Source organism: Nymphalis io, chromosome 3 (genome assembly GCF_905147045.1).
Source record: "Nymphalis io chromosome 3, ilAglIoxx1.1, whole genome shotgun sequence".
NCBI lineage: Eukaryota > Metazoa > Arthropoda > Insecta > Lepidoptera > Nymphalidae > Nymphalis > Nymphalis io.
This window is the reverse complement of record NC_065890.1, coordinates 14,368,246-14,394,346: the sequence shown is the minus strand read 5'-3', so window position 1 is coordinate 14,394,346 and position 26,101 is coordinate 14,368,246. Positions and strand designations below refer to the sequence as shown.

General features: G+C 31.8%; 1 protein-coding gene across 1 annotated transcript in view; it reads right to left on the bottom strand.

Moving 5' to 3' along the window:
• The window catches only part of LOC126781206 (nephrin), a 440,964-nt gene that overhangs the window by 253,569 nt on the left and 161,294 nt on the right, over positions 1 to 26,101 (bottom strand). The window contains exon 3 of the mRNA XM_050506069.1: positions 2,464 to 2,599. Coding sequence (XP_050362026.1) covers positions 2,464 to 2,599 — 136 coding nt within the window. The remainder of the gene's footprint in view (positions 1 to 2,463; positions 2,600 to 26,101) is intronic.

Below are 26,101 nucleotides of genomic sequence, written 5' to 3'. Positions count from 1 at the left end.
AAATATAAATTTCGTTACATTGTTGTTGCTACAACTCGCAACTTTTTTTATATTACTTAATTATGTTCTTTATTTATAATAAATAGACGGACTCAGTTAATGGTCACTATAGCTCATCATAGCCATTGGTGCTGTAGGAAAAATAATATTCTCTACATCGCCAACGCTACGACGCATTGAAAAATAAGACGTGCTTATGTGTCTGTAAATATACTGGTTGACAAAATTCAAATAGGAACACAACACTACTAAGTATTGTTTTTTGGGATAGAGTAAGTGATGATCGACCTAGACAACGTTGTACACAACGATATAATTTATCAGATTTGTCTATTAGTATCAACAAGACTGGTAATGAAAAGTTTAGTATTTTTTACATGTGATATGTTAGAAACAGCTGAATGAGTTTTTCATTTTGTAATAACATGTACAAAAGAGCGCTTCTAGTTAGTTTGAAGAGCTAAATGAAAAAATAATGCTCTGTTTACATGAAAATTTCACGTAATTCTAAAAAACGTTGTAGTTAAATTCAAGTCGGCGTAGCAGTAGCGTATGAATTAATTATTACGCCAAACTTGCAGAAAACGTATAGTTTTCTTGCCTCTGTTGCAGATGTAATAAACATCTAGAAGAATCCAGACTTACTTTGGTTTGCTAATGAATTTTAAAGTTGGCTCTAACAATGTGCACTTTTTACTTTATTTCTTCGCTATTTACCAGTGAATTACTTCTTTGATTGAATTCATTTGTGTTGTTTCGAAACTTTTAAAAGACATTAATATTAACATTTAATTAAAGTTACTTATAATAACTACTCTAAATTATTATTTCTCTTTAAAATATTTGAGTTCCTAATTAGTTGTCAGGAATGTTTTTGAGCATGACTTAGAAACAATTTTACTTTAGTTAAGCTTTATTTTTTAAACGATAATTTGTTAGTAACCAAACTTAAGTATTTCAATATAATCATTATTTGTATCTATTATGAAAAAATTGCATTCATGAGTAGAATTAAGGTTTTGTTGTTGATATTTAAACCCTTCTTTACTTGTAAGATTTAATATGGTTTATCAATATTTTATTAATAATTTAATCTATTTCTTATGAACTTTAATCGCGTATAATACATTTCGCAATATTATATATTAAACGAACCTCAAATAGTTATCAAAATAGAATACGAAAACAGTTATCGGAATATATCTAATCCAAGTTGTTTGTAATTGAATTTCTAATAACAACTAACTTTCTCGCCAAATCCTCTCACGAGAATCCTCGTTCCAAGCTGGTGGTGGTATTGCTTGTTGATTCAAACGTCATTTTGAACGAAAATAGTTTGATTTGAAATCCTATGTAGATATCACCATACATAATACACCATACAAATGGTAAAAAATATCATACATCCCTCTAATATTATCAATACACTTCCACCCAGAGTATTTCAGATTGTGTGTGTATTAGCGATATAACAATTACCGACTGTGTGGTACCCAGACGACTCAATTTTCCACACCACTCGTAAAATACTAGCACGCTCTACCATATCAGACATCCAAGTAACTTACTTTAATCCATTCGTTACTCGAACCATTTCAAAGCCCAAACGGATGGCATAAGTAAATTGTCTTTCTCCAGGATTTGCTTTTTAACCGAACTTGGAAGTATGCCAGCTTGACGTATCTGACCTGTATTCCGCAAACCGCCAACGCATTAGCTTGGCTTAATGGAACATTACGGATAACTGCACAAAAAATCTGTTCTATAAAGTAACATTGTAATTATTGGTACCATTTTCATCTGGGTACCACTGTCTAGAGTCTAGACCAACATTTACGTGTCAATATCTACACACAATAATACACAATGAAAATACAATCATAAAACTTGCTTAAATTAAAACTTAGATAGCCAATTATAACGTAGTTTAAATATAATTACACATTACTTTATTGTTGTAAGTTACTATTTGAAAGTTTAAGCAAAATTAATAACAATTTGTAATTTACAACTTGAATAATATTCCGCGTTATATTCTCTGAGCTCTCTTTGTCTGACATAAGTAAAGTTACACTAAAGTTTCAACTAAGTGAAAACTTATGCATTTCGAAGTAATTATCGCTGCAGGCCGCGATCACGTACGAACCAAAAACTTATCTTAATGAGATTTGGGGAAACACTAGTTATCCTAATAACGCTGTTAGTAGCACATCATTGTCAGTTGATAGAATTGTAATTTTCATTTTAGGAAAACTTTATATTGAGAGTAAAAAAGCATTATTTATATTAAAGTGCTGTATTGTGAAGTGATAAAATCTTATCTCGTGTCCAGTTTACTCGTGTACTCTTTGGTGATTAGACTCTATATAAATAGAAAGGAAGCCATTTGATTAATTGTAAAATTAGGACCTCTAAAAAAATTTAAACCAAAAAAATTACTACCAAGCAACGAAAGCTACCAACCTGTATAACGGGATGCCGGCGTCGTCTCTAAACCAGAACACCATGTATACTTTGTCGTTGGCGGCCGTCCCCAGATCGCAGGGGAACTGCGCGACCATCCCCTCCACTGCCTGCACGTCCACTGTGCGCACACCCGCTGTAACAATAACATAAATGTTTTATAATTTTTGAATTCAATTATTAAGTATGTTACTTATTAAAATACATATTTCTGAAAAATACTGCAGTAAATTATATAATTAAGTAAATGGTGAAAATGCCTTGTGACATCTTAAATGAAGAAAATTTGGTAAAAAATGTCGGGATTTTATATAATAGAATTTGCAATAAATACACACAGGCATAGCAAGGCAGTAACAACATAATATAACCAATAATCTTTATAAATGTAAATATTACTGTAAAGCAAATAAATCAGTTTATTTTGTATTTCCTATGCGGCTTTTTATAATAGTTTTGTTGTCGCATACATTCAACAATAAAGTTACATTTTCCAAGCCGAAAAAGTATAATAAACTGTAGTTGACCAGAAATGACCACAAAATGTTTTCACTTTACAACTTACGAAGTCCTCCAGCAATGGAAGTTGGATTCCCAAATGATACCCTTTTGCATTTAAAGTTGGGGCTTAATGTGGGGCACACAAGCTTCAAGTAAGCAGTGGCTCTCGGGGGCAGTAACAATACTAACAATACAATAATATGAATGCCTCGAGGGTCCATTAGTATGCTAACGAGATACGGAAGTCGGAACTCGAGTTCGGAACCGTTAGGGCCTGGATTCTACAAAGGACCGAACGGATCATTGAAATACAAACCCTAACCAGAACGGCTCAAAATCGAATGCTCCAATCACCATATTATATTAAGTTCTACGTGACACACTTACAATAGTCTTTTTCTAGTCTCATTTTAGTATTTAACCTCGTAGAAAAAACAAAAAAACTTAGTGAGAAAGGAAATTAATTCAGCGCTTTTTTATTTTTAGAAAGCAATCCACTGATCTTATGTGAATAGAATGAATGAATTTCTGCGTAGTTCAATTATTGGCTTTGTTGCATTTATAAATTAAATTTAACTGAATAACGTGTAAGCTAATTGATTAAGTTAAAGTCATTTCTGGTATACAAAACATCTTAGATAGATCGAGTAGATCGGCTCCTAGCTTCACTGACTCACTCAGTAGCTACGAACTTCCAAATCAAATACCATAATATAAATTACACGAATAATTGATTACATAAATAGAAAAATAATTCATTTATTTCCTAATGTTTATAAACACGCTTGATATTTTTGTACCGAATACACAGAGTTGTACTTCTCCGACTTAATTACTAATGTAATCATTAGTCAACCATATCTCGACATGGCAAACGTTAAACAATCCGCTGTAATTAATGACGCAGATTATAGCTCATTAACTATAGGTTCACGAACACACTCGAAATTCATGCAAATATTTGAATTGCAGTAAGTGAGTTCACTTATCGTAATTGCACTTGAAGTTTCAAATATTAAATGTGGAGTATTTTAATCTAGCAGAATTGCAATAAGTATTGTACAATGTGTGTCTTGTGCCATCATAAATTTTATATAATTTATCTTTAGTGAAACAGTGTGGCTTATAACTTAAGTTAAATTCTATATTTAGACGAAATAGGGAAGAGAAAAATCGTCAACAATCTCTTATTAGTCAGTCTTATAAGTCAGTCGTACCAATTTCTTATTAACGTAGAAGTGACCTTCAAATTAGACCCAGTCAGTACTAGGTATATCCTCACCTCTTGAATAACATGAAATAATCAAGTCCTTATTTCTGGAAGCTGAAACGAGGACTCCAGCTGGTGAGTGACCAACAGACGAAACGAAAAACAAAAGGTTACAAGCAGAAGTCCTGAGGTTAAACGTAATCGAAATAGCTTAAATCTTTCAATTCAAGGCGAAGCCTAAAGAACAAGCGAGCTATATAACCTTAAGGCCTTAATGTAAATCAATTTGGTAATTATAAATTTTCTTGTACACTTTTATTAAACTTAACAACGTTAAGTTCGATTGTATTTTTTTATCTTAGATTTACTACTATTTCTCATACAATGTAATCTCAATCAAATTAACAGTTTTTAATCTGAATCAGGCAAAGTAACAAGCAAAACATTTCTCTTTACGATATTATATTAATAAGACAAAAAACGAACGTTTGATCTCATTCAATTCAAATCCAGTGAACGCGGTTTGCGGTCACTGTATGTGTATCGCGGAAAGATCAACGTCTGTATGTATGTCTGTGTGTTCCGCTACATGTATTCTTTTGGCGTTTCCTTTCTGCTTAATTGAATACATCTATTCTATGTAAATATTCCTTATATTATAATACCCTAATATCATAAATTTGAATGTTTGTCCTGTAAGAAGTTTGTGACTTAATTTTTTTCGACCGGTTGGATGTTTTATAGAAAATTCACATAGAGCCGGTGGTAGCACTTTGTACTGGCCTTTCTGGGTCTATACCACCTAATCACAAGTTAAATCACTAAATCGTATTGGTGTTTCAGAATTTGAATAGTTGCTAAATGCAATTACAGACACGAGGTACGACACTTAACTTACGCTAACCATCAAACGGCCCGTTAATATATTTAATTAATTATAAAGTATATTTAATTGTCTTACAAATATACCAGTTGAGCTAAAAATTTATTTATATAATTTATTTATCTATAATAAATAATAATAAAAATATCGATAGTTTGTCATCAACCTACGGAATCCTTTTGTCTGTTATCCTTTTATAGAATATAATGCTTTTTGTAATATAATACATTGCCTTACAAGTTAAAAAGAACAAGTTATTTTTACATTATGGATTAATTACGTAATAATATGAAAACTTCGTAGATCGTAAAAGTCGAATCGCAAATCATTGTATTGTAATTTGATTAACATAATTCGTATTGCGTTTAATTTTTTCGTAAAAAGGTTACAAAGCAAGACAAGCAGGATTTATACCGCACCCTTGGAGTAGCGCCCGAGGCCCTTGACCAATTATTTATGGAGTCTCCAAAATACACATTCTTCATTAAAAAAAAATTCATAATATGAATATAACATTTCGTGTTCTCTTTTAATAATAATAATATGCACGATAAAGACAACAAATAAAATAAAAATCATAGAAAACCCTTAGATTGTTCTTTGAAAGAGTGGACTCACCTTGTGACTTACAACTACGTACGTACTATTTTATTTTCGTGCTACTATAATACTACGTATTATTTTATTTTTAAAACTAAAATATAATTAATGATTTCTTCCATCAAAATATACAAAGTCAAATTCTACTTTGTTCAGTTAAACGGTTAAGTAAATATAATTGATAAACTTTATTCAAGTATTTACAAGCTCTTTAAATCGTTATTAAACAAGATAAAATAAATGAAAAACATTACAAGGAATACAGATTATAAAGAGAAGAACCGTCAGTAAATTAATTAATCCGAATCATGTCATATGTATTAGTTAAAAAAAAAATATATTTATAAATAGGCATGACTCATGTAAATTTGTAACAAACACACAACTACTCTCCGTGCAGTTGATTCAATCAACACCACAATGCTCTCACAGCAGCCCAATCAAACTAGCGTTTCCGTCGGTCTTTGTCCGTTTACGGCTTCAATTAGCAAATGGAGTGACACCAGGACGCGGCAATGGTGTGCGCATTTTAATTACTGACACAGGGTGACCAGAAATACTGATAGCTTTCAAAATTGTTCTTACAAATTTTGTTGAAAATATAAGCCGTTTACTTATTCGCAATAAATGTTTACATCTGATTTTATCTGTCAACGTCACAAAAAAAACTGTTGATTTTATATATTTTAAATTTTTTTTTAATTAAATTATTTTACTGACGTTACCATAACTTTTAACAGCTTAGAATATAATAAATCACGCGTTATTAAATGAATAATTAAAAATGTTGGGAACCCTACATATCAAGTTAACTTCGATTCCGTCCGCAACGCAATTTAGCAAGCATTGCCGTTCTAACACGACCTCAATCACAATACTCGGGCCAACGCGGTTAATGTATGACGTGCTTGAAGAGATGAACGTATGAATGAATGCGGAATATCAATTGGTAGTTTCATGGATGTCACAAATTGGTACTTAAGAGGCGTGTATTTCTGGCGGTAGTTATTAAATGGGCACTTATTTTAGATACTTGAATTTCAATTTGCTATGTAATACCCGGTGTCTATATTCAAGCAACGATTCGTTTAGCTTACGGACAGTAGTATTGTCTACGAGGCGTAATTCGAAGCTACCATTAGCTTGGTACTTACGAATAACAGTTAGAAGGATAAATATATAAATATGACAGACATATTAGTGTTTTAATAAATACATTAAAACGTGAATTATGTATGAGTATATTACTTATTTGAATATTATAATAACCGCACTTAAGCGCTTTTCAGTAATTATTATTGATTGACATAACCTGTTATCAATTGTTATTCAATCTAAGATAGATAGGAAAGATTTTAACCAATCATGAATGTAAATCCAGACTTATCTGAGTTTATCTAGTGTTAAACATGTGCTTAAAATTAATATCGAGCTCAGCTAAAGGGAATCATTGGGAGGGTATTTGTGTGGCACATAGCCGCTGTATAGCTGCATTGAGGATTCAAGCTGTTCTTAAAAACCGATAGCGCAACGCCGATAAAAATTCAAGGTCGAAACTGTAACGTTTTCAAATGTTTTAAAACTTGCATGCGCTTTAACTTCTTGAAACAGATCGATAAGAGAATTTGTATTTAAAATTTTTGTTAGTTATATTGTATATACTTCATTTTATTTTCAACTTACTTAACTTTTATATATATATATTTTATTTTAACAAAACGTATTTAAAACAACAGATTTCAGTGGTAAAATAAAACGAATTTGAATGTTTTAACAAATTCGAACCAGAGTCAAACTGACGGAAACCAAATTGAAACCACTTGAAGTTCGTCACAGCAATTAATTATGCGGCCATTACGGTTATCCTGCAATCAATCAAGCGTGCCGATTGTTTAAGAGTGAAATATGGGAATTAGGACATCGTGGCGCCATCCATCTTCATTACCTTCAAATCGACATGATGTCTTCGAGTGTGATGATGAGTAAAAATGAAAATTTTATTCGGAATTTATCTAGAATATATACGTATATTTTGTATTCGAACACAGCTTAAATATACTTTAGTAACTCTTTAAAATGTTGTAGATATGTATATTGAGATATTTAATAATATTCACACTATTTCTTGAATGTAATTTTTATGTTATACATAAACAATTAAGCATATATAATTTTGAATATAGAAATACCTGCGCTAAGTGCCCTTCCTTTTATCAAGTGTTCAGTACAATGAAGGCGTGTTCACATATTTATTATTAATTTATTATATTGTATTTATTTTATATATTTTTGAATAATGAAATATTAAATTGCGAACGGATTACAGGCAGCTTAGAGTCGAAGCACGCAACGTTAAAATCAACTTAAATTTGTACAATTTTATCCCAGATATAATAAAAACTCGTTACAAATCTCTATCTTCATATAAACACGATAGTTTTCAAGCTAAGAACTTCGCAGTTGAATAATATTATAACATTAGCAACCTTACAATTTTGCCTTCGAAAACTTTTGATAAAGTTATTTTGATTTCAAGAATCTTCTCTTATTCCGCATACATTGCAACACAAATGTCTCGAAATTTTACACACATACATACCATATTGTAATTTATATTGAAATACGTATATATGTATCTTAAAATGATTTAACAATTGCAATCTTTTGATCGTTGTAAATTAACAAAAAGAGAATCTGTTACGATGAACCGCTTTATTCAGCGAACGCCGAAATTTATTTTCTAGGAATATTTTAAACGTAAACCTCTGTTGGCTGAGCTCGTAAAGAGTTCATTTGTTGATTGGTGCCTGCAATTCTTCGGTGAATTTTTGTAAATATTTTTTCAATTCCGCCTGAAGGGATTGAGCGCATACTGCTTATATACGCAAATATCATAAATTTAAAATTTGCTTCATTATAATTATTATAAGTTCGAAATGCTGTGTATTACTTTACTTATTGGCGATAAACAACAAATTTGAATATGTTCCGGTCAATAATGTAATGTTTTGTCTCGCTTTATTCTAGTAAATAGGAGGAGCTAGTATAGTTAAGCCTCAAAGCAGATATGTATGTACAAACTTAAATTTAATTATTGATAGTACATTGTATAATTGATGTCATTTAATTATCCTCAGAAGTTTAAATAGAAATATATTTTTTCAATAGAAACTCCTTTACGAACGAATAGCCTTTAGAAAGTTTCGTACAATCTTAATGAAAGTGATAATATACAAATTTTCTTTCCTTTTAATCATAAATAGATTCCGAAATATATAATTCATTTTAATTATTATAAACACACTGAACAAATCCTAAAACATAACTAAAAAATTAAAAATATTCCATAACTGCCTTTTGTTGGGTCTTATAAACAATTGAACTGCCATGTTATAGGTCAACTGTACAAATCTAAGGCTACGGAAGTAGATTCTACCGAGAAGAACCGGCAAGAAACTCCCTAGTTACTCTTTCCCACCAATTAAATTACATTGATATGTTAATTACATACACATACAATACGATGGATTGCCAGCTTCCTACACAAGCGTAGCCTTCGAGTTTTAGTAGATGGTTGCGCTTCACAATTCTATGTAGTGAATGCTGGGGTCCTCCAGGGATCTGTGCTATCTCCCACACTCTTTTTTTTGCATATCATTGATATGCTTTCTCTTGGGAACATACATTGCTATGCAGATGATAGTACAGTGCATGGTGGATACCACGGACGCGCAGTGGCTGGGCGGGCGGAAACTGAGGAGAGGTGGGAGAATCTTGTCATTGAACTCGATAGGACGTTAGAGCTCATCGCCAAATGAGGTTCTGATAATCTTGTTGAGTTTAATGCCAAGAAAACACAGGTATGCGCTCTCACAACGAAAAAGTCACCATTTTCCCCTCTAGGGAAGAGTGGCACACCGCTGATGAAACAAAGCAAAATCGCCATGCTGGGGATGGACGTTCGCTGCGACCTTAGTCCAAGGGCTTACATCGAGGCTATTATAAAAACAGCTTCACGGAAACTCGGAGTTCTGAACAAGGTGCGGCGTTTTTTCACGCCACAACAACTGTGTTATTGGCGACGTAAAGGTCACAAACACCCTTGAACCTTTTTTTTTTTTTTTTTTTTTTTTTTTTTTTTTTTTTTTTTTTTTTTTTTTTTTTTTTTTTTTTTTTTTTTTTTTTTTTTTTTTTTTTTATAGAATAGGAAGGCGGACGAGCATATGGGCCACCTGATGGTAAGTGGTCACCAACGCTCTTAGACATTAGCATTGTAAGAAATGTCAACCATCGCTTACATATCCAATGCGCCACCAACCTTGGGAACTAAGATTTTATGTCCCTTGTGCCTGTAATTACACTGGCTCACTCACCCTTCAAACCGGAACACAACAATACCAAGTATTGCTGTTTTGCGGTAGAATATCTGATGAGTGGGTGGTACCTACCCAGACGAGCTTGCACAAAGCCCTACCACCAGAACCTTTACAATTGCGTCGCGAGATAGCAGCACTGAGCGCTTTCTATCGTCTGTATCACGGCGAGTGCTCTGAGGAATTATTCTCTCTAATTCCTGCTTCCCCCTTCCTTCTTAAGTCCACGCGAGCTGGTTCTCGATGTCACCGCCTAACTGTGACATCAATTCCATCGCGCACAAAGAAATTTGGCAACTCCTTTCTTTGTCGCACTACGAAAAAATGGAATTCCTTACCAGCTTACGTGTTCCCCTCCTCTTACAATCCGGGTTCCTTCAAACGAGGCGTGAAGAGGCATCTTGCAGGCCGGCAAGGCGGGGACGGCTAGTACAGAACATTCTTCCCGACTGTACTGGCCGTCGTCGCGTTTGGACTCTACTACCACTTACCATCAGGTGGAGACTGACTCTATCATTTGCCATCCCGGCACATATAAAAAAAAAACGATACTGAATTATTACATAATAATTATTATTGTTATAAAACAATACTGTAGTATACACCTGTTCAATTGCAGCATACTAACAATAGTGATGTGACGTAAGCAGATATCCTGACATTTCTTAAGCGTCATCCTGAAATACTATTTAAGTCAGATTTTTTGCTGATGATGCATCTAGTGCTCAAACTTTTCTTTTGCAATCATAAAAACTAAGATAGCATAGTGATTAGACTACGTGGAATTTAACTGAATATTGCAGTTTCAAACACGGGCGAGCATTAAGTGTTTATGTGTTTGATACATAGTGGAGGAAAACATTTTGAGGGATGAAATTCTGCCTAATACTCAACCCACATTGAATACGCTCCAAACTATTGCTTTACAAGCAGAGGAGACTTATAAAGAGACATTTACGAGCTATACCAACATTGTGGTGATTACAAACCACCACTACCACTGCCCTTCTTCCATTATGTGTTTTTAAATTTATATGCTTTTATAAAACTTCGACTTTACATCTGGATGTTCGTAGAAGTAATCAAAACAATTGAGGCATCTGTTTTGTTTGGCGGGCGTGGCGCGGTGGCGCGGTGGCGTGGTGGTGCGGTAGCAGAGGCGTGGGTAGTAATTAATATTCATAATCCTGTTAAAGAAACACCGCAGTTTAGTCTTCACTGCTTAATGATATAGCGGTTTCGTTTGTAATTAATGGGTGCTTTGATTTGATTTCGCAATGCTACTGGAACGAAATTAAGTGGTGATCTGTCATTAAATACGTCGCTTTATTAGATTAATTAACATATTCGATTGTACTAAATATAAAATATTATATTTGTCAGTGAAACTGTTGGATTATACTTGTGATTCGAAATAGATTTTAGTACAGGAGTATGCAAATACATTTTGTTTCTTAAATTGATTGTTTTACGAAAATATACTAGATTGAAAACTTATCTGTCGTATAGTTTCCGACAGAGCAGAGAACCGCTGAACGAGAACGGAGAATAGCATTTCAGAGGCAGAGGATAGAACAGAAGATGAAAGTGTATAGTATTTTAAATATAATTAATGATAAATTGGAAAAAATATAATTAAGAAACTACATATTACCGAAAAATACTATTATGGAATGTGTTTCTTCTCATCCACACAATCCGAGTTATAAAAATTAATATACATATACAGCAAGTGAATAAGCCGAATAACTTTATTGGTTACGAAGACAAATAAAAGTGCTCAATGCGAAAAGAGTGTCCTCACGCACTGACGCGATAGAGCACGGCACCGCTGTCCTTCTGCCAAAATACAAAGAGGAACTATAATAAGAGGCAATTAGGTTGAACGGAGAATTGAATCGTAAAGCGTTGTTCAGATATTTTACTTATACAAATTAAATTCAAAGGGCTTACGCGAGGTCGCGATATAGCACGGATTCTTGTACTTCAAATGTATTAAATGATATAAGCTGTCAAAATTAGGTCAAAAATACTGATCTCTACGATAATAATAACACAAAACAAACATAGTTTCTATGATGTTATCAGTAGACTAGTTTTAACCGGAAATATCCTGTAATGAATCTGGAATACGGCAATCCAAAGTATTTTGTTTTGGAGTAAAATACCCAATGATGAATATCTGCGTAAAGTTCTATTGCCTGTAAATAGACGGTGATGTCTCTGTCTTTATCTAACAATGATTTGATTAAAAAACACGTTTATCTACTAGTTCTAAATAGGGATGACAGTAAATTCGTTCTAGAAATAAAATGTATGTGCTGTAAAATTAACATATCCTTGGTACAGATGTAATGAATTGTTATATTGTCACGCGCTTAGATGAATCTACATTCACATTCGCGGAGAACGGAAAAATGCTGATTGGAATTTGTCAATGCCGGAAACTGGGACATTTTATTGGGATCCTGTCAGCTTCGTTTCGTGTCGAAAATTGTATTTATTAGTCACAGGGAATGATTGATTTAAAGCTGTATTTGTAACTTGCGGGCTGTTCGGTATTTTTAGGTTATTGATTTATTTATCTTTGATTATAGTTTTTTTTTTTAAATTTATTTTCATTCTAAATCTATTCTGGCACTGTTACTATTCATATGCTTAGGTAGAAAAGGGGGCCAATACTTTGGCTTAGCCAAAGATTTTTAAGGAATTATAGAGAAGTGCTTCTTCAAAATCAAAAAAACCAGTAGAAGCGTGACTAGAGGATTACGAGAAAGCCTTTCACTATATCAAAACCTGAGATGCGTTGGATTCGTTGCAGATTTTGATTGGAAATGTGTCAAAGCGTTGGTTGATCTTTTGATATTTAAATCACATTCATATGGATTATATTAAAAGACAACGTTACTTGTTATAATACCGAATTATTGTGTTATCATCCAATTGGCAATTGAACCGATACTTATAAGTACGTTACAATCAACTTCTTAGATTGGTTTACGTTCTGACTTTGAGTTTTAAATTCAATTGAAGCTAATGGAGTAAAAGCAATAATACCGACAAACAAAAGTAGCAATAATATAGCTGAAATTCCTTGTATTAATAATTCATATTACCATCAAAGACACGAGACATGAATTGAAAAGCGTTTAATAATACAAAAAATAGCATTAGCAACGCACCTTTATCACGTCGTATTGAAACAGACAACGCGTCATTACACGCTAAAAGCAAATACCACGGGGTGTTCCATCAATCTTAATAAAGGCTTGAAAGCCATATTTTTCTTCGTTTCTAGGCGTGTGTCAATCACGATGATAGACTGATAGCTGAAGATCAAAGAAGATTGTTTCCTTAGAACTTTGGATATTAGAAATGACGTTAAACGATTGAGGAAATAATGCTATGAAAAAAAATTTTTTTTGATTATTCCTATACTGATATAATTTAACGATACAAATGATGAGTATGCTTAAAATAATAATATCAATAAAATGTTCGCAGGGAAAGAGAAAAATGGATGTATGTTTAAACTTTTAGACTTGTCATCCCAACGTGCTCTTGAGATGACGTGACCAAACTTGCGAATTACATATAGTAAATATAAAAGCAACGTATGACATTAAAGCTGACGTCATCATAAGCATGAATTGGATTATGACATGAAAATCCATATCCGTTCAAAATCGTATCGCAACTTTATTATGCTCTTACGATTGATTGGTAGTTACATAGATGATAATATCAATTATCTCATAGCTATTGCATTTTCAAGTTTCCAATAAATTGCTATTCAGGCATAATAACATATTTCATTAAAATCTTGGAAACTAAAGACTATTTAATCATTAGTGGATTATTAATTATTTTAATAAATAATATCTAATATATATTTGTAACTCTTGTTTCTGAAAAAACAAAAACATTTGGTATAAGGTAAATATTTTTTAAAACGTTATCGTTTTTTGTTTTTTTTTCTGTATCATCTTACAATTCTAACGAACGTTTCAGTGAAATTTGATACATTAATATTATTTCTTCTCTGTTATTGTGGAGAATAAATATAAACGTAATCCAACACACTTCTTTATTGTCGTCTTACGTCAAGAATTTATTCTGACAAATGCAAGTTTCCTCACGATGTTTTCCTTCACAGCAGAGTACGATGTATATCGCAAACACAAATTAATCACATGGAAAGCCCAGAAGTGCTGGCATTGAATATAATCCACTGTTTTAATTATAGATTCATTTGATATAAAAATAAATTACAACGAAATATTGCGCTTGAATATTGATCAAAATTGGTGTTTGAAAAGAATGGCCTTAAGCCTGAGGGGAACCGGAGAAAGAAACTCAGAGCGATTACAATATGTTTTTTTAACAAAAAAAATTATCGTAAAATTATTAGCGTTGTATTTTTAAACGGAGGCAATAGTTTTGTTTCCAATGTTTATTATATATTTATATTATTATAACTAGCCGCGGATTCGCCAGCGTGGAATTTAGTTTGTGGCGAAAATTCTAATGGCACATATGTTAACGTAGAATAGAACAGAATAGAATATGCTTTATTGTACACCAATATAAGAAAAAGAGTTACAGAAACATTTTAAACAAACACAAAAAAAAAACGAAAACTATTTTGTACAAAAGGCGGTCTTATCGCTAAAAGAGCGATCTATTCCAGACAACCTTTGGATGAAGGACATGAGATAAATAAATAAAGCGCTAAGGAGGTGTACTAATCGTACACGTACAATTTTATTTATTTTATACATTATGTTTGTTAATATATGTTATTGCCTATTGTGAACTAATTTTGATGATACCCTATTTTAGTAAGTTATTTTAAACCGTGAGCGTGAATGTCATTAAACAAAATAAAAACTATCTCTAGTGGAATAACCGTTAGTACCAAGCTAGTGCATTTGTCACTTGTGTTACTCGATATCTTCGTTGATTCTAAAACTTTTATCATTCTTGTATCAAGTAATTAACAATACACTTAATTATATAAAAATCCCATCCCTTAATGTATCATATTTTCAGCGGTTATTGTCTTATAATTTGTAATGACTCGATGCTTTTTTTTATTATACTTTAAAATATATGTAAATAATACAAAGAAAAAAGTCGTTGTTAGACAAAGTAAGGCAAGCTAATCTATTTATGTGTGACACCATCTAAAAAAATATCTAAGCAAATTTTTGAATATTTAAATAACAATATTTGTATAAATGGTAATTATAAGCTTTGTGTCAAATTAATTAATTTTTAGTTAGTTTGTAAATTTAGGTAAATATTTGGAGTATTTATAGTGATATCAAAATTCAAATCTAAAATTTTTTTCAATTAGTACCACGTCTAGAAAATATTAATCTGTGTCCACACCGCAGTGGATGTCCAAGCAGAATGACGCCTTTGTTTTAGCTTCCTTTGTGATTATTTATGGCAACCCCGGCGGTCCTCGAGTGACGGGTAATGGCGACGATTGCTATCAATATGATAAACTCGTTTGCGTTTCCTGGTTGTTTGTTACGGCTCCGCTTATTGCTTTTTTGTTAGTGAATGTCACTGATGACATCAACATATCTATATTAATCTGTTAATTTATTGATGTTGTAAATAATTCATCAACTGAAAAATTCAATTTTTTAAAACTTTTTAAAAAAAAGTTCTTTAAAAACAGCATATAAAAAATTAAAGCATAATCATTTTTTGCTTATTTATAACAATTATCGTAAATAAGTATTACCTACAGTTTTACAAGTGAGTAAATTACTAAAATTGCTTAAAAATTAGGTCAATTACTTTTCGTAAGATTGGCGAAAACATTAACACGAACAAACACTAATTACTTTATAAATAATAGTTTACAAATTACACTGCGAGTTTATTTAATTATTATTTATAATTAATGTAACAATGTAAGAATTTCTGTAATAAAGTACATTATAATGTAGAAAATTATGTAGCGTGAGGCTCAGTAAATGAAATCGTACGTGAAATTCGGCTCAGTGAAAACAGCCTAACCTGTCTTGAAAACTCCGTAGTACGTACTCAAATTTGGTTTTGAAATTTTCAATAATGTGCGCTAAAAGAAGCTTCATTTCTATAAAAAAAAGATTAATATGTTCAGATAGCTCTCGAGTGTATAGATTTAATTTAACAACGTTATTCTTATGTATAATAAGAATATAAAAGATATAAATTAATATTTAATATATTTTATTAAGTAAAACGTTTTATTAATATACTCTAAATGAGTGCGATTATATCCTATTTAATAGAATAGATGAATTACAGACACAGATGCATACTCCCTTACTTTCATAGTTCGAAGGGACGACATTCCGACTCGACTACAGACTTGTCAGCTGCAAAATAAGGTCTTTGACAATTTTCTGAGAGACAAGAGTGTGACGCTGGCAGAGTTTTTCTATATCAGAGTTACAATTGAGAATATATTGGGAAAATAAATCTAATACTGCCTTTGAACTTAAAACTTTAGAACCTGGACTATGCTATAGTTGTTACAAAGTAATTATAATATTACTAATTTTAATCAAATCCTTTCAAATACAATTAAATTGATAAATTTCTCAACGAATATCTATCTCAGAGACTTTATTATAACTAAAGATTAACACTAACGTAGAGTGTAGGATCAACATTGAGATACTGAAATCATTTGATATTTGTCGAGATAACTGGGTCGAGCTCCGCACGCTGAGTAAATACGGAGCTCACATTTGTCTTGAAGCATTAATAAATTATTAGATTAAATACTGGCTTAAAGTATCATTTTATCTATAAATATAATTGAATTGTTTAAACCGTATGTGTTTGAAAAACATTATTCGATTCAGTTTAATCGCTTTAAATTTCTAGTTGATATGTGTGTGAAGGTTTGTTGAGAAATACAATAGTAATCAACGTACAATGTAAGTTAGTGATAGCTGTTTATGCAAGCTCGTCTGGGTAGGAATTACATACTCATTCCTTATTCTAACGCCATTCAGTAAATATTGTTGAGTTCGAATGGTGAGTGAGCTAACGAAATTACAGGGCAATAGGTAACAAATTATAAGAGCAATTTCCTTATATCCTAAGGGATAGTTAACATTTCTTACAGTGTATCGGCGGTGGTGACCACTTACCCTCAGGTGAAAGTAAAGAACTCAAAGTGGCTAATAAGAAGTATCGTATAATTATGAACAAAAAAACATTACAGATTTAATGCAATTACTACTAAACTACGACTAACAACGTAAGAGGTAAACAGCTGCGAACTCGTTATTGTTGTTTCGTTTTAATTACATTTTGGCAAATTTCATTTATGTTATAATACGTAAAATAAATTTTATTAGCATTAAGTCTCTTATAGGTCGTGTTTTTGGAACTGGAAGTGGGCTGTGTTATGTAAATGGTTACCATCGCCTTGTACTACAGTACTTTTAATACTGTAAGAAATAATAACTATTCATCGTAAAGTAAATGCACTGCAAGCCATAGTAAAGAAGATATATTTCTTGTGCATGTTATGAAACTGACTCAATCCTAATCGAAACAAATCAATACGTTTTGCTACATAGCAATAACATAGGTTATTAGTAGATGGTACCCGTATAGACGAGCTTCCAAGCTCTACCCTACAATGGTAATATATTTAGATATTTTAGGAATCATTTGAAAGTCCCTTTAGTCCATAGACAAAGTAACTACAATATGCACGAAGCATTTTTGATAGAATCAATACCCTGGTTGACTCACTCAGTTTTCAACCAGAATACAGTGATGAAGATTATTGTTTGTTAGTAGAATAACTGATCAGTACGTACTGTACAGTAACAGCCTGTGAATGTCCCACTGCTGAGCTAAGGTCTCCTCTCCCTTTTTTGAGGAGAAGGTTTTGGAGCTTATTCCACCACGCTGCTCCAATGCATGTTGGTGGAATACACATGTGGCAGAATTTCAGTGAAATTAGACACAAGCAGGTTTAGTCACGATGTTTTCCTTTACCGTCAAGCACGAGATGAATTATAATGACAAATTATGCACATGAAAATTCAGTGGTTCTCACGCGGGTTTGAACCCACGATCATCGGAGTATGTGGGGCTCGCCGACGTCCAAGGCGCCGAGTGCGCCCCGAACATCGGAATACCCACTAAAAAACCAGCGGTACCGTCTTGATGAGGAGCGTTACGGGATCGCTTTCGCATGCTACTGTGAATTGCACAAAGCCCTAACCAACCCATAATTTTATAATTTTTCAATTAGGTATCTTATATAATATTTTTAAATAATTTTTAACCATTTTCTAAATGTACGACAAAATTATTACAAATATATTGAAATAAAACGAAATGTTACACGTTTTGTACGTACAACAAAATCCAATTAGAAATATCAGTTTGCAGCGCGTTCTATGATGAAAACTATTTAGTTTTTTTTTGTGGACGTTACGTGAAAGTTGTTATATTGTATTTGATAATGGATATTAAAAAATATAAAAAAAAAATACATATAATAATAGCACCGTAAATGTTGATGGCGAGGCATGAAATGAGATATTCCAATACTAATTACTAAAAATATTAATTAAATTACTTTTTTTATATAGTAAATATATTTGATATTAGTATAATAATATACTTGAAGATATGTGTATAATTGTATATTGAAAAAAAATATAAATAACAAAGTCAAAATAGACTGTCTTCAAGTACGCATCTTTCAAGCATTTTTGAATCATCATTTTATAGTTTTAATTTAGCTTAAAGCTACCACCGGTTCGGAATTTAGATTTTACCGGGAAGAACCAGTAATAAATTCAGTAGTTACTCTGTTTACCAGGAAAAAAATGTGCATTATAATAATATATAATTATATTTATGTATCCTGCATGAAGGCTTTGTGCAAGCCCGTTAGTTACCACCACTGGTTAGGTACCACCCACTCATCAGATATTCTACCGCAAAAAAGCAGTACTTGTTATTGTTTTGTTTCAGTTTGAAGGGTGAGAGAGCCAGTGTAATTACAGACACAAGGGAGATAACATTTTAGTTCCCAAGGTTGGTGTATTTGCATATATCGCATTGGCGACGTATTTTTATAGATGTTTTTTTTATAGTATAGCCAAGCTATCATATAAAAGAAAACCTTCAAGCGCTCCCTATCATTATATATTCCTGAACATTATTATAAAATCCATTGCATTAAAATGCAGTTATTTCACTTGAACTAAGTTCATATAAAAATTTCTTGAGTGAATATAAATTTTGATAGATGTTTTACATTAACAGCCCACATGGGAGTACTGTTAAGTATACTGCTACATTTGTTTTCAGTTTCCCCGATGTTATAGTATGTCACATTGTTACGTACGTATCTTAACTTATCCGTTATTTGAATAGTATACTATAGGCTATATGCATTACTTTGTATACAATAAACTTGTCGCAGTCGGTTTATATTTATTTAGCAATACTTTCCTTATAAACCAGACTTGCTTGAATTCATTTTAGTTTGTCGCAAACCGCTGTCCGTTTTGAAAACGCCGCAATAATATTAAATATCCGCACCGGCGAGCCGTACTAAGTACACCGCGCCAATATTATTTGTATAAGGACCTCAATTGGATATAGGGATGTCGAAATATCGATGTTTAAATCGAGTATTTTAACGACAATCATACTAGTTATATATATTTATACCGATATCAATTGTTAGATTATCCAAAATGCTATTGTACATAATTAATTCGTTTTAAGACATAAAAATGTTTTTACTACCTATAATTAAATAAAATTATCATGTTGTCAAATTAGCGATCAACCTCGGAATGAGAGATCTGAATCTGAATTTTCATATACCTTTATATTGGTGGCCTAAAAGTTGGCTCAAAAGTCTAATAAAATCTCGGCGCCGTAAGTCAGTCAAGGCGAAGAAAAAAAAACAGTTTTTCGTAATTATCTCAGTTTCTATTGCTCCAATAATGTTAACTTATATTATAAAAAATTTAGAACAAATTTGAGGAAAACTTAGCGCGCAGCGAAATCACAAAACAATATATTCGTCTTCAACATAATATTTTAATAACAAACACATCGATAAATCTATTCAATAGGAACAACACTATCTTTGGTGCTCTCAAACATCGTGCTTAAACCTGTTTTCAAATTTCGACTCATTATTTAGAATGGCTTTATGCTTTGTATTTAAATAGAGCCACGGAGTGCACAAAGTTGTTTCATTTTAAGTTTAGAACAATGCATATTAAAATGAGTATCGTATTTGTGATAGGGCTCCACACAGACCTATTTACGTATTAAACCTTTATCCAGATCGTCCAGATCGTTTTATTGAATTTGGATTTTTTTAAAGATTTAAAAATTTATAACCAGAATTATTTAACAGTTAGATAAACATGTTTCTCAAATTTTGGAACATAAAACTTCAATGCAGATTGCTGTGTCCGATTCGAAGGGAAGTGAGCCAGTGCAATTACAAGTACTAGATACATACAATTGCAAACCCTGGGGCAACGCAATGATAAGTGCAACGAGTGATTTTTGCTTCTTAAAGTACATATAATCTGTATATATAGAAAGGCGACTTTTAATGAGTTGAGAGACCCTCTGACCTGTTTGAGTCTTCGAATAAATAAGTACTAAATTCAAGGTAGAATATATCAATAGATTTTTATCAAACTTGAAGATTATTCTTAACTGACCTCCTCGCAAATAAGGACATTAGAGAACAAAGTGTGACGTAATTTAGTCAATTTACGAGTTCTACTCGACAAAAGAAAATATCACTTTTCTTTCTTTAATAAGAAATATAAAGTAGAATAAATTGATATCATTTTTTTATATAAACCGAGCGGACAAGGTACTTATAGGCCACCTGATAGTAAAAGATCACGAACGCCCATAAAAATTAGCATTGCACAAAGCCTTACCACCAATAAATAATAATTTAACTAAAGGAAAACTATAAATAAATTGTATGTGATGGAAACAATTATGCTGAAGACTGCCGAGCTGAGACCTGACCTCATACCATTTTGTGAAAGTAATATAAATGCCTTAGACCGTATGCCGTGTCGGCAAGCGGCATGAGGTTCTGTTTTGCGATCATCCCCCCTCTTCGCCCCTCCTCTCTACTCCCTAGTATTTTTTTTTTATTTTTCTATTCTACCACTAATATATTAATGACTAAAATCTTAGATTTGAAATACAATTCATAATTTACATCTCGTCCGACTGAGCTGACTTACGGCTGCACAAGTACAGGATAATAAAATTCAAGCCGTGAAACAAATGAACATCACTCACAATTCAAGCCGCTTGACATGCTCGACAGGGCTACGGGATTCGAAACGACGCGAACTTAAAAAGAGATGGAAAATTTTAAACGAAAAACGTTTTTTTATGATTAAACTATAAATTCTGAACAGCAATTATTTATTATTGGTATAAAGAAATACACATTAGTATCACAAAATATCAAAAAATGTATACGATAAACTATAAGGGCATGATGAAATTGTCGCTCGGTGTAGTTAATACATATGTAAGAACATTTCCCAGCGAATAAAATATCATTATTGTATGTAGCACACTGTGATATACCATATTATTTATAAATTTAATTTCTAGTTATTTGACTTACGCCCTTACAACTTTAAATTTGACTTTAAAATAGTATCTTATGCATGTTTACAGCAGGAATTTAGTATTCATACCAAACATATTTACTTACTTAAGCATATATAAAAATAATAATTAAAAAACATACATCAACGCTAATAACGTTCAAATAAACAATAAAATCATGCCATGATTTGTCTTGCCAAGTTTTCAATAGAATCAAAATTTTATAGCAACAAAAGTGAATTAGAATTTGAATTAGAATTTAAGAGTACTTGTACAAAATACATTTTTCTTTCTATAAAAAAAAATATTACAAAAAATACTCTATATTATATTTTCATGAACGAAAAAAATCAAATATTGAATCTTAACTAAGTACGAGTAAATGGTATCTGTATAATGAAAGCAATCATCACATTTAGTTTCATCAAAATAAATCTACTGTTTTACGTGCGATGTGTGTCAACTTATTTTAAAAAAAATATTCTATATTCACGATCTTAGCATGAATTTGTTCAAATAAATTAAAAACCGCCAACCCTAGAACTCGAACGGGCCGCAAAATCCGCGGAGAAAAGTGAGTTGTTCCAGCGACAATAATTTATACGGAACAGCGCGGGCGGAATGGATTTTTTTCTTATCACGATCAAGTTTCACGTAGCACGTGTTTTACGCATCTTATCGATATAACCATAAATTGTTTCAGCTTTTTAAGGACCCTGGCGTGTTCACCAGTTTATACAGCTATCTCGTACAAAGTTTTTTGAATGGGATCGTGTTTCCCTCAATTATGGTTGAAGTTTTTAGCACTTATTAGTTGTGATAACAAAAAAGATAAAACTGAATATGTAATATATACACTTATTTGAAGAGTCTTTTATGTTAATTACCTGCAGACTAATAACAGTGTCTACTACTACAGAGATATACACCATCAGTATATCAACATGATATGATAGCTCAACAGTTAGTGTTTATGTATTCAATTTTCTAAAATCATTCATAGAAGACCAATAATATTAGACTTTTCTAATTCTCACTTTAATTTTATTTTCTTGTTCTATTTAATAGATTATTTTTGTATAATTGGTAAGATAAATAAATAATTTGTATAATGTTAGACCAACTATGTTTCCTCAGTATTACAATATGAGACTTATATACAAGAGGAGGAAATAGATAACTCATAAGCCGACAAAACATTGGCAGTTTCACTGGTTCTATAAATGGTAGGAAGTAATCACTTAAAATAATTTGACCGGCTGGCTTGTGTGCCAATCATACACAATCAATTAAAAAATGTATTATTATTTATTTTGAGTAAAATGTATTGAGTACGTGTAGGTCTGGAATTCCCTCCTGACCTCCGTTTTCCCCACCACCTACAATATGGGTACCTATAAGTCAAGAGTGAATAGGCATCTTCTAGACAAGCGCGCTCCACCTTAGACTGTATCTTCACTTTTCATCAGGTGTGAAAACAGTCAAGCGCTAGCCTACTTATTTAAAATAAAAAAAAAGAAACATTTGATCTGTAATGACGGCAAATACTTCAAAGCATGATTTAACTCATAGATGAACAAATGTACTAATATGTTATAAAAATATATATTTAATTGATTTATATTAGAATCAGTGATATACATTATATGAATTATAATTTAAGTAGCACTTAAAGGAAATTCATAACCTATCATATTTAAAATCTATTTCCCATTATCGTTATACAGACTTATGTGTATCTTAAAAGAAATATAATTATATAAATAGGATAATATTTTAGCACCGTTAATGTTAGCATACTTTATTAAACTGAGAGAACCTTTCGCAGAGAACTGTCTTTCGTGATTTCAAGCTATTTTAACAATTTGACCTTTTATGCACATAAACAAAAGCAGTGTCAAACATCACATCAAGCATATTCTTAGTAAGCCTTTGAGAATTTCGGCAATTAAAATATATGAATATGTAAATGATTCTCTCAAACTGATTAGCCTTATTTTTCGAGTCTTTTTTTGATGATTTAATTTAAAATAAAAAAATAAATCACATCAAGCATGAATTTCAAGTTCTTGTAATTAATATAAACTAAAATAATTGTTTTTTAAGTTCGAAATATTATGTGTCCAAATTTAAATAAGACAAGAAATGATTAGTAAATAAAGAGCCTTTTATTGTATTCCACGTTATAACTGACTTCTATGGTAGATTATATTTGAATCCGTCTATCAATTATAGACGTTTGAGTGAACACTTCATGTAATAGATAATTTTAAAAAAGTTTCCATCACAGGTTGTTCGACAGATATAAAACATCGAAGTTGATGGTTATTAAATTTATTATTTAAGAAAACCACAAATAAATGTGGGGCTAAGGCCTTCCCTTCTTTTGAGGAGAAGGTCCCAAGCTTATTCCACCACGCTGCTCCAATGCAGGTTGGTAGATACACATTAGCATAGCTATTTATTAAAGTAATGAAGTATATAGTCTACATTCCAAGCAAAGTACAGAACGGCGGCGGAGAGAGTGTGTAACGGCGGCGAGAGCGTCATGCCGTTAGCCGTCACGTCACCCGAGGGGTCGTACGCGAGGCGCGCCATCATAGTTTACGCATAAATTTAAATTTTGTAATAATCAACATCTAAGATTATATAAAAATGACAAAAATTTAATAAAGACCTACTTCCTTCTGTATAAGAAAAGATTGCAAAATTACAAAGACATTTTTGGTTTTACTAATTTCTAAGAAAATAATTAAGAATTCGCTGCATTTACGAGTTGCTGTTTTAAAATATTTCATACACTAAAACTATGTATAATTTATGCGAACTTAATAATTTGTTGGTTATTTGCTTTTTTAAATATAAAATTATTTCCAAATTTACACTCAAGTGCAATTGCATTTGGGAATCACCATTGCGATCACCGCCGCGTCTATTACTTATAGATAGAGAGAGCAATATTATAATTATAAATAATATGTATCAACGTTGTGTCGATATTGCTGGAGAGTAGTTTTCATGTTCAAAATATTAAATCTGTTAAGAAATGGTTGAGGACTCGACGTGATGTGAAAAAAAGTCTTGTCTGCGTGTTTATTAAATATACATAAATAAAAATTTATCACTTTAAAGATCCGAGAATCGCAAAAGTAAAATATAATTTATAAAATTAATAATATATATTATTAATAATAAAATATAAAACATATTTAAATACACACATTAATTAACTATAGTTACCGCAAGAAAATTGTATGATACCTGTGATAATGTAATGATACTGTTTCAGACACAAGACACGTCACCGTTCGCACCGCGCGAATATTCGCTATAGCGAATTAGACCAGGCCGTTATGAGAGGTGTGTGGTGTGTTCTATTTCGAAACATAAGTGAATATACATATATTGAAATAATTTTATATTAAAATTACATTTTAAATTTAACATGGCATTTTTATAACCGTAATTAATTTATATTGTTTAATATATTAAATCTTTGAACCGCTTATTCATTTTTATAAATAGAAATATATTTTCAAATATACGTATAATACATCGGATGAATGACCACATCTTAAGATTCTATACAACATATTAGAAGCTCGCCAAGAATGCGTCACCTACGCATTCTCGTAGGCGATCTACGAGAGCTACAAGATTTACCTCTGCTATAATCGTAAGTGAAGAAAATTTATATAAATAAGTTTTAAGCTTTCATATGGTTTATTTTTTTATTTTTTATTTACAATATAGCTAAATAAAATAAAATAAATACAGATAAAATTAAAAATAGTTACTGTACAAATCGTGACCGCGTGGAATGGTGGCAAGACTTAGCAGCATTTCCCCTTTGAATCGCAATTCTGATTCTTTGGGTGAAAATTAAACCAGCCTTCCTGTCACCAGTAGAATAATTTAATAAAATAATGTACAAACTTATTAACAAAGAAACGTATACTTATATTTTATATTAAAAATGTAGTTTAGACAAAGCTAAACAAAGAACGAAGTACACAATAGATACTTTTTTTGTTGAAATAAATCTTTACGTCAAGGATACCTAACGACAAAGTAATTAAGTTTCGAACTAATTTCAAACACTGTACTAAGAAACTTATAAATATTTACACAATGTCGAACTCAAGGCATGGTAATAAATCAACGCGATAACTATAATAAAATAAGATTGACTTTACAATTAATTACCAACCGCGTTATTATCGTGTAATCAAAAAAAAACGACACCTAACATGATTGGCGTGTCACGACACTATCACGTGACACTATCTCCGTAACGTGGCAGTGATTAATACGGCGTTCTGATACCATGTCACGTGACGATGAACTGTGAAAGTCTGCTCAAGTGACGAGAAGAGATATGATTGTTCTGTTACGATAGCATTGTTG